A 10184-nucleotide genomic window follows, 5' to 3' on the forward strand; every position below is an offset into this window, starting at 1 on the left:
CATGGCAGGGAGGGTCCCCAAGATGGCCGGGACCCTGTGGCAGGGACAGGTGCCCATGGCAGGGAGGGTCCCCAAGGTGAAGGGGTCCCCATGGTGGAGAGGGTCCCCAAGATGACCAGGACCCCGTGGCAGGGTCAGATCCCCATGGCAGGGAGGGTCCCCGAGGTGGCCAGGACCCCGTGGCAGGGACAGGTGCCTATGGCAGGGAGGGTCCCCAAGGTGACAGGGGTCCCCATGGCAGGGAGAGTCCCCAAGGTGGCCGGGACCCTGTGGCAGGGACAGGTGCCTGTGGCAGGGAGGGTCCCCGAGGTGACAGGGGTCCCCATGGCAGGAAAGGGTCCCATGGCTAGGTGATGTCCTCACCATGGGCAGGTGTCCCCATAACAGGGTCAGATCCCCATGGCAGGGAGGGTCCCCAAGATGGCCAGGACCCCGTGGCAGGGACAGGTGCCCGTGGCAGGGACAGGTGCCCATGGCAGGGAGGGTCCCCAAGGTGKCAGGGGTCCCCATGGCAGGGAGAGTCCCCGAGGTGGCCGGGGCCCCATGGCCAGGACAGGTGCCTATGGCAGGGAGGGTCCCCAAGGTGACTGAGGTCCCCATGGCAGGGAGGGTCCCCAAGGTGACAGGGGTCCCCATGGTGGAGAGGGTCCCCAAGATGACCAGGACCCCGTGGCAGGGACAGGTGCTTATGGCAGGGAGGGTCCCCAAGGTGACAGGGGTCCCCATGGCAGAGAGAGTCCCCAAGGTGGCCGGGACCCTGTGGCAGGGACAGGTGCCTATGGCAGGGAGAGTCTCTGAGGTGACCGGGGTCCCCATGGCAGGGAAGGGTCCCACGGCTAGGTGAGGTCCTCACCATGGGCAGGTGTCCCCATGGCAGGGAGGTGTCTCCACAGCTGGGAGAGGTCCCCATGGCAGGGAGTGGTCCCCATGGCTGGGACAGGTCCCTATGGAAGGGAGAGTCCCCGAGGTGGCAGGTGTCCCCATGGCAGGGTCAGGTCCCCATGGCGGGGAGGTGTCCCCATGGCTGGGAAAGGTCCCCATGCCTGAGACGGGTCCCTCCAGTGCAGCAGGGTGCGGGCAGATCCCACCTCCCTGCCCATTGGGTTCCCRTTGCCCCCCTTCACCGGAGTTCAGGCCCCCGCTGACCTCTTCATGGGAGTGGAGCAATTCCTCCATCCGCTTCCCRCATGGGGAAACCGAGGCACGGCCGGGCAGGGCGTTCAGCCAAAGCCCATCCCCTCCGCTTGAACCGGCCAGGGCCGCGTGGGATGGAGAAGCAGCATCGTTACGCYGTGCGCTGGGTGCGGGGCGGACGGCGCTGAGCCGAGCCCTCGGACGCCGGGATCCCTGCAGGCCCCGGGCTGCGCGGGCCCGGCTGGAGGAGCGGGCTCCTCGGTGGGATTTTAGGGCAACCGAGCGATGCCCGGACGTGGGGCTGAGTCTCAGCAACTCGCTTCATTGATGGCCCGAGGGTTCGTCTTGCAAACCCAACGGGAGCAGGTCTGGCCTGGCCCCCTTTAATACCGGGGTGCAAGGGTGCTGTGTGGACGCGTGGTGCAGGCAGGCCGTGCTGCCAGCCCCCGGGCCGGCCCCTGCCTGCACTCCGGCGTGTGCCGGGAGCCGCGCGTCTCCGTGCGGCTGTGYGCCTGCCTGCGGCGCTGCCTGCGCGTATGTGCGTCCGTGCGTGCCTGGGTCCGTGCATCCCTGTGTCTGTGTGTCCCTGTCTGTGCATCCCTCTGGCCACGCCTCCGTGCATCCCTGTGTCCATGTGTCTGTGTGTCCCTGCGTCCCTGTGTCTGTGCATCCTGGTGTCTGTGCATCCAGGCATCCGAGTGTCTGTGCATCCTGGTGTCTGTGCATCCATGTGTCAGTGTGTCCGTGCGCCCATGCTTCCCTGCATCCTTGTGTCTGTGCGTCGGTGTATCCATGAATTCCTGCATCCATGAATCCCTGTATCCATGAATCTGTGTATCCATGCATCCATGCATCTGTGTGTCCATGAATCCGTGTGTCCATGAATCCATGTATCCATGAATCCGTGTATCCATGGATCTGTGTATCCATGTATCCATTCACCTGCGTGTCCATGCATCTGTGTCCATGAATCTGTGTATCCATGAATCCATGTATCCATGCACCTGTGTATCCATGGATCTGTGCATTTGTGTATCCATGCACCAGTGTATCCATGCATCCATGTGTCCGTGCATGTGACACTCGGGACAGCAGCTCCAGGTGCCGGTGGGCTGCGGGGTGCCGGGTGCTGTGCCGAGGGAAGGCCGTTTCGGCCGACTTCCCGGCACCCCGCGGGGGTGAGCGCAGCCGCCCGGCCCGGCTCCGGAGCCGGCACGCGCGGGGGCTGCCGGCGCTCGGGAAGGACAAGCGCCCCATTGAGCCAAGGACACGCGGGGGCTGGGGCGGAGACGGTGGCCACGTCCCCGAGGCTGCTCAGCCCCCAAACTGCCGTTTTCCACCCCAGGGGAGCGTTTCCAAACGGAGCGGGAGAGACCGGAGCGCCGGGGCTGTTTTTACAGATTGCAAAAAAAAGGGAGGAAATAACTGAGTTGTTTCTTGGATAATGGACGGAAAAGTCCCAGCCCACCGCGAGGCCGGGTGCAAGCCCGACCGCCCCGTCCCGGCGAGCGGGTCGGTGACTCACCTCCGGTCCGGCCTCCCAGGCTATTCCCGTGCCGCTCCGGGCTCTGCCGTTGGCAACGGTGCACAGGGCAAGGGAGCAGGATTTGGGCGGCTCCGTCGGGATTTACCAGCCTCTGCTCCACGGACTGGGCAGGGCCCTGGAGCTGTTGCGCAGGGTTGTTCCCGCACAGGCACGAGAGGGGCTGGATGGTGGTGGCTTGTCCCATCTGTCCCATCTCATCCCATCTGTCCTGTCCTGTCCTGTCTCATCTGTGTCTGGCCCATCCCATCCCATCCCATCCCATCCCATCCCATCCCATCTGTCCCCTCCTGTCCTGTCCCATCCTGTCATGCCTGTCCTATCCTATCCTGTCCCATCCTGTCTTGTCCCATCCCATAATGCCTGTCCTATCCCATCTCTCCCATCCCGTCTGTCCTGTCCTTTCCTGTCCCATCCCATCATGTCTGTCCCATCCAACCTGTCTTGGCCTGCTTGTCCCATCCCATGCTGTCATGTCTGTCATGTCATGTGTGTCCCATTCCATTCCATCCCATCCCATCCCATCCCCTCCCATCCCATCCTGTCCCATCTGTCGTACCTGTCCCATCCCATCATGTCTTGTCCTGTCCCGTCCTGTCCCTCCATCCCATCCCAACATCTGTCCCATCCCATCCCATTGTCCCATCCTGTCCTGTCATGTCTGCCCTGTGCCATCTGTCCTAGTCTGTCTGTCCCATCCCATCACCTATGTTGTGTCCTGTCATGCCTGTCCTGTCCTGTCCCAACTTGTCCCATCCTATCTGGTGCATCCTGTTCTGTCCTGTCCCATCCCATCATGTCTGTCCTGTCCCATCTTGTGTGTCCTGTCCCATCTTGTCTGTCCTGTCCCATCTGGTCTGTCTCATCCTGTCCCATCTTGTCCCATCCCGTTCCTCCATCCCATCCCATCATGTCTGTCCTGTCCTATCATGCCTATCCTGTCCTGTCCTGTCCCACCCTGTCCTGTCCTGGCCCATCCCATCCTCTCGTGTCTGTCCCACAGGAGTGTGTGCACTGGTGGGCGGGTGTGTACATGTACAGGTGTGCGTGCGGCTGTGCGCAGAGGGTTGTGCATGCGACGGTGCGCGTAGGTGCGCAGACGGGTGTGCTCCCGAGCCAGGAGAAGCTTCTGGCCGCGGTTCTTCGCCCAGCTCCTGGGGCGGGTGGGTGCACCTGGGGCACGCGGACAGCGGCAGGGTGCCGGGCGCCGACGGATGCGTCCCCTCGCAGGCCTGACGGACGACGAGGACATCAAGCTCATGCTGAAGGGCTCGCTGCTCTGGAAGATCAAGTCGCCGCGGCGGGCCAAGGAGCGCCTGTACCGCTTGCAGGAGGACGGCATGACCATCTGGTTCGAGAGGCGCTTCCGGCACGCTCGCTCCAAGCAGATCTGTAAGTGCCGGCGGCTGGGGACGTCCCCTGGGAGCTCAGGGCTCCGGGACCTGTCCCCACACCGCCTCGAACCGCAGTGAGCAGCTGGGAACCAGCTGGGGCCCTGAAGCCGCCAGTGGGACCCAGGGCACGACCCGGGACAGGGACCCTGGGCGCTACGCGGGACCCAGGGTGCGATCTGAGATCCTGGGCATGACCCAGGACCCAGGGTATGAGTTGGGACCCTGAGCATGACCTGGGACCCTGGACACAAACCTGGGACCCTGGGCTTGACCCAGGACCCTGGACATGACCTGGGACCCTGGGCACAACCCAGGACCCTGAGCATGACCTGGGACCCTGGACATGACCTGGGACCCTGGGCTTGACCCAAGACCCTGGACATGACCTGGGACCCTGGGCACAACCCAGGACCCTGAGCATGACCTGGGACCCTGGACATGACCTGGGACCCTGGGCACAACCCAGGACCCTGAGCATGACCTGGGACCCTGGACATGACCTGGGACCCTGGGCTTGACCCAAGACCCTGGACATGACCTGGGACCCTGGGCACAACCCAGGACCCTGAGCATGACCTGCGACCCTGGGCACAAACCCAGGACCCTGAGCATGACCTGGGACCCTGGATATGACCAAGAACCCTGGACATGACCAAGGACCCTGGGCACAAACCTGGGACCCTGGGCTTGATCCAGGACCCTGAGCATGACCTGGGACTCTGGGTACAAACCTGGGACCCTGAGCATGACCTGGGACCCTGGACATGACCAAGGACCCTGGACATGACCAAGGACCCTGGGCACAAACCCAGGACCCTTGACACAACCCAGGACCCAGGATATAACCCTGGGCACCACCTGGGACTTGGACCCCAGCCCAGGTCCCAGCCCCCAACCTGGACCCGACCTGTAGCCACACCACCACAGGGGGCCCAGACCCCCCCCAGGCCTTGCAACCCACTCTGCTCTGCCCCTCCAGCCCCAGCCCAGTGCCTCCCAGTGCATCCCAGTGCCTCCCAGTGCAGCCGTGGCCGAGCCCCCGGAGCCCAGCTGCCGTTGCCATCCTCTGTACCGGCAGCGGGACCAGCACGAGGGCCCGTTTCCCTCCCGGCCGGCCTCTGCCCTGCTCCCCAGCACCATCCTGCTCTTTCTAATGGGAAACAGCTCCATCCCCCCTGGCCACGGCCAGCGTCACCGTCCCCAGGATGCCACCGGGCTCTGTCTAGCCGGGGATTAGAGCGGCTGAAAAGGCCGATTAAGCGCGGCWGTGACGGCGCCCGGCTCTCACCACCGGCTTTAGGGCAGCCGCGGGCACCCCGGGGTGCAAAGGGGCACCCACCGCCGCCACCCCCCCAGCCAGGAGCCGCTGGGGGGGGACCGTCAGCGCCTCGTGTCCCCGCAGTCTCCGTGATGCACATCGAGGGCGTGCGCGAGGGGTACCAGTCCGAGGGGCTGCGCAAGTACGGCGCCTCCTTCCCCGAGAGGCACTGCTTCACCATCGTCTTCAAGGGCAAGCGGAAAAACCTCGACCTGGCCGCCCGGGGCGAGGAGGACGCCCGGCACTGGGTGCAGGGGCTCAACAAACTCATCGCACGAGTGGACACCATGAGCCAGCGGGAGAAGCTCGACCAATATCCTTCAATGGGAGAGCCAAGGCGTGCGGGGATTGGGGACGGTCCGGCACGCTGCCGTGGGGACGCCGGGGGGAGCCGGCAGGGACACGCTGCCGGGCTCTTTCCTTACCTGGGMTCACCTGGATCCACGATATGCTGCGGCGCGCCGACAAGAACAAGGACAACAAGATGTGTTTCCGCGAGATCAAGAACGTGCTGCGGATGATCAACGTCGACATGAACGACATCTACGCCTACAAGCTCTTCAAGGTACCGCCGTCCCGCCGCGTCCCGCCGTCTGTCCCCCCCCAGCACGCTCCGAGCGCGGAGGGCTCGGCAGAGGACTGCCAAACTCAGCACACCCAGGGTGCTCCTCCCGCACGGCTGCCCCGCCAAACACAACCCCCCCGCTGCCGAGCCCGGAGTCCTAGATCCTGCTGCGGGCAGCAGCTGAGACCCCCCAAACTCATCACACCGGAGGGGGCCCCGATCCGCCCCCGCAGGCAGGGGCACGGCCGAGGTGAGGGGGCGGCCGCGTCCCATCCCCCCCCCCCAAAAGCTGGGCTCTCGGCTCCCCCCAGGARTGCGACAGGTCGGGCGACGAGCGGCTGGAGGAGCGCGAGGTGGAGGAGTTCTGCCGGCGCCTGCTGCGGCGCCCGGAGCTGGAGGAGATTTTCGGGCGCTACTCGGGCGAGGACTGCGTGCTGTCGGCCGAGGAGCTGCGGGAGTTCCTGCGCGACCAGGGCGAGGAGGCCAGCCCGCGCCAGGCCCGCGCCATCATCCACGCCTACGAGCTCAACGAGAAAGGTGGTGGTGGTGCTGGTGGTGGTGGTGGGGAGGTGATAGAGCTCCTGGCCGCGGCGCGGCCCGGCTGAGAACGGGCAAACTCAGCTCAGGGSTGGCGGTGCGGCTGGCTGCTGGGCGGGCAGCTGGCAATGGTGTGGAGCGAGGGGCTGAGGGGCGGCAGCCTTGGGGACGGGGACGTGGCCTTGCCTGCTCTGGGGGTGTCCCCGGCTCGCTGGAGCTGGGGCGAGGGYGAGTGGCCCATGTCATCAAAGCCACAGCCCCGTGTCCCCTGTCCCTTCCCTAGCAGCCCGTGTCCCTCCTGGTGAACGTGGCACTGTGGGGACAGGAGACATTGGGGTGGGGAAGGACACCAAGGGGACCTCCACATCCCCCAGGTGCCACAATGCCAGGCCTGGGGTGAGGGTGACACTATGGAGACAGTGGACACCAGGGTGGGGATGGACACCAAGGGGACCTCCAGGTCCTCTGGGTCCATAGTGCCAGGCCTGGGGTGAGGGTGACGTTGTGGGGACATCAGGGTGGGAAGGGACACCAAGGGGACCTCCATGTCCCCTGGGTGAGTGTACCACTCTGGGACAGGGGACATCAGGCTGCAGACAGACGCCAAGGAGACCTCCATGTCCACAGAAAGCCACAGTACCAGGCCTGGGGCGAGTGTGACCTTATGGGAAAAGGGGCCATCAGGGTGGGGATGGTTCCCCATGTGCCGTGATACCAGACCGAGGGTGGCACGGACACGTGCCAGCCCTCTCCAACGCCCTGCTGCCGTGTCCCCCAGCCAAGCAGCAGGACCTCATGATGCTCGACGGCTTCATGATGTACCTGCTCTCCGCCGACGGGGACATCCTCAACCAGGAGCACACCAAAGTGCACCAGGACATGAGCCAGCCCCTGTGCCACTACTTCATCTCCTCCTCCCACAACACCTACCTGACCGACAACCAGATTGGTGGCACCAGCAGCACTGAAGCCTACATCAGGTGGGACCCGCATGGTGGCTGGAAGGGGCTCTGGGCGACCTGAGAGGCTGCAGAGTTTGGTGGCCACGGCCCTGTTGCTCTTGGCTGCTTTGGGGGCTGCCGGCCGGCCCGGGCGCCGTGGGGCTGACGTGCCGGCTCCGCGTGGGCAGGGCGTTCATGAAGGGCTGCCGCTGCGTGGAGCTGGACTGTTGGGAGGGCTCCAACGGGGAGCCCATCATCTACCACGGCCACACGCTCACCTCCAAAATCCTCTTCCGTGACGTCATCGAGAGCATCCGCGATTACGCCTTCAAGGTGAGCGATGCTCTGTGAGGTGGGCACCACGGTGCTCCTGGTGGGGCTGGCAGCGGGTGCTCCACGTGCCGGGTGCCCTCGGCCACCCACTCAGCCCTGCCCGGCCCCTCCGTCCACAGCAATCGCCCTACCCCGTCATCCTGTCCCTGGAGAACCACTGCGGGCTGGAGCAGCAGGCCACCATGGCCCGTCACATGAAGGCCATCCTGGGGGACATGCTGCTTACCCAGCCGCTGGAGGGACAGGACCCCAAGGACCTCCCGTCCCCAGAGGTAAAGCCACCCTAGGCTGCAGCGGGGACCATCTTGCCTGCTGCTGTGTCCCCACCGGGCCAGTCCCGTGTCCCCACCAAACCCAGAGCTTGGTCCTTCCTCCTGCAGCAGCTGAAGGGGAAGGTCCTGGTGAAAGGAAAGAAGCTGCCAGACCTGCAGCATGAGCCCCGGAGCAGCGGCTCCCTGTCAGACAATGAGGAGGAGGAGGAGGAGGAGGAAGAGGAGGAGGAAGAGGGCCTGCAGGAGAGAGGCAGCCGGCAGGTGAGGGGCGGTGGGCACGAGGCTGGCTCTCGAGTGCTGCTGCTCTCCTCAGCCCCACTGCCACCATGCCAATGGTGCAGGTGGGGGTACCGCATGCTGGAGGACACGCCGTGCCCTGCTGTGGCCTCGCGCTGGGCAGCCCCAGCACCCCGACCCAGGGCTGCTCCCTTGCCCCCAGCTCCTTGTGTCCCAAGGGGTGACCGTGACAGTGCTGCCACGGTGCCATGCTGAGCCCTTCTGGGATCCCCGGGTGTTTTCTGGCTGGGAAAAGCCAGTGCTGATGCTGGAGAAGACCCTATGGCTGGACTGGCGGTGCTGGGGGGCCAAGCGCTCCTGGGCATCCCCTGACATGGTCTCTCTTTCTCCTCTTCCAGTCGCTTCACTCTCTGCAGGAGATCAAACCACTGCAGGTGGGTTGTGGTGTTGGAGCCGGGTGTGCCGGGGGTCCGGCACTGTGGGGCTGAGCAGCCTCCGTGCCCGTGGGCATGGTGAGCAGCTGTCAGTACCGGGAAGAGGGGACTGAGCCTGGGAACCCGCCAGCAGTGCTTCCATTTTCTCCCATGGGTCTGGGGGCACCATGCCCAGGGTCTCCATCGCCTTGGGGTTTCCTTCACCTTGGGGTATCCATCGCCTCGGGGAGTTCTCCATCACCTCGGGGTCTCCATCACCTCAGGTTCTCCATTGCCTCAGGGTCTCCATTGCTTCGGGGTGTCTGTTGCCTTGGGGTCTCCATAGCCTTGTGTCTATAGTGCCTTGGGGGTCTCCATCATCTTGGGTCTGCATCACCTTGGGTTCTCCATTGCCTCGGGGTGTCCATCGCCTTGGGGTTTCCATTGCTTTGGGTGCTCCACTGCCTTAGGGTCTCCATCGCTTTGGGGGCTCAGCATTCAGTGTCAGCCTGATCAGGGCTCTTTAGAGTCCCAGCTGGGTTGGGTGGGGGGCCATGGTCCACGGGCAGGCGCTGGAGCCAGGGCTGGCTCTGAGGCTGCCCCGACTCCTCCAGGCAAAGGAGGCCTCACAGGTGGCCCCRGAGCTCTCCTCGGTGGTGGTGTACTGCCAAGCTGTGCCCTTCCCCGGCCTGGCCCAGGCCCTGCGCGACCCGCGGCCCTGCGAGATGTCATCCTTCAGCGAGAGGAAGGCCCGGAAGCTCATCAGGGAGGCAGGTGAGGGTGAAGGGATGGGCACTGGTCCCAGGCTTGGCCAGGACGTGGGGCAACCACTGGGTGGGACAAACTGGGTTACTCTGGGCTGTCATCGGGGCTGCTCTGAGTGGTGATGCTCAGGGATGTGCTGCCCTGGGTCTGGTGTGGTTGGGGGACCCTGGGGTCCAGCACCCAGGGTCAGAGTTCAGGGGACCTGGTCTGGGGTTTGGGGTCAGGGTCCAGGATCAGGGTCTCAGGTCTCAGGTCAGGGTCTGGGCTCCAGGGTCAGGATTTGGGGTGAGGGTCTGGGGTAATGGGTCCAGGGTCAGGATGTGGGGCCAGGGTCTGGGGTCAGGATCCAGTATCAGGGTCCAGAGTCAGAGCCTGGGGTCAGGATCCAGGGTCAGGGGCCAGGATCAGGACCAAGGGTCAGGATCCAGGGTCAGGATCCAAGGTCCAGGTCGAGGCTCTGCACCCACCTGGCTGAGCAGGTGCCTCCATGGGCACCGGCAGGAGGTCGTCTCCCAGCCGGAGAGTGCTGGGGCAGCCAGCATGGCCGTGCATGGCACCCAGGGGTGCCCCGTCCCGCCCGGGCGCCCTGCGCACCCGGACCCGCTCAGCCCACCCTCCCGCAGGCAAGGCCTTCGTCCGCTACAACGCCCAGCAGCTCAGCCGCATCTACCCGCTGGGGCTCAAGATGAACTCYTCCAACTACAACCCCCAGGAGATGTGGAACGCCGGCTG

The 10184-nt window shown here is 65.1% G+C and overlaps 1 protein-coding gene across 1 annotated transcript in view; it reads left to right on the forward strand.

Moving 5' to 3' along the window:
• The first annotated feature begins 3891 nt into the window (after window positions 1-3891).
• Window positions 3892-10184, forward strand: part of PLCD3 (phospholipase C delta 3) — a 7255-nt gene continuing 962 nt past the window's right edge. The window contains exons 1-11 of the mRNA XM_026076216.1: window positions 3892-4069; window positions 5474-5702; window positions 5825-5954; window positions 6266-6491; window positions 7270-7471; window positions 7621-7765; window positions 7885-8037; window positions 8146-8298; window positions 8673-8708; window positions 9302-9461; window positions 10076-10176. Coding sequence (XP_025932001.1) covers window positions 3892-4069; window positions 5474-5702; window positions 5825-5954; window positions 6266-6491; window positions 7270-7471; window positions 7621-7765; window positions 7885-8037; window positions 8146-8298; window positions 8673-8708; window positions 9302-9461; window positions 10076-10176 — 1713 coding nt within the window. The remainder of the gene's footprint in view (window positions 4070-5473; window positions 5703-5824; window positions 5955-6265; window positions 6492-7269; window positions 7472-7620; window positions 7766-7884; window positions 8038-8145; window positions 8299-8672; window positions 8709-9301; window positions 9462-10075; window positions 10177-10184) is intronic.

Source organism: Apteryx rowi, unplaced genomic scaffold, assembly GCF_003343035.1.
Source record: "Apteryx rowi isolate R43461 unplaced genomic scaffold, aptRow1 scaffold_428, whole genome shotgun sequence".
Lineage (NCBI taxonomy): Eukaryota > Metazoa > Chordata > Aves > Apterygiformes > Apterygidae > Apteryx > Apteryx rowi.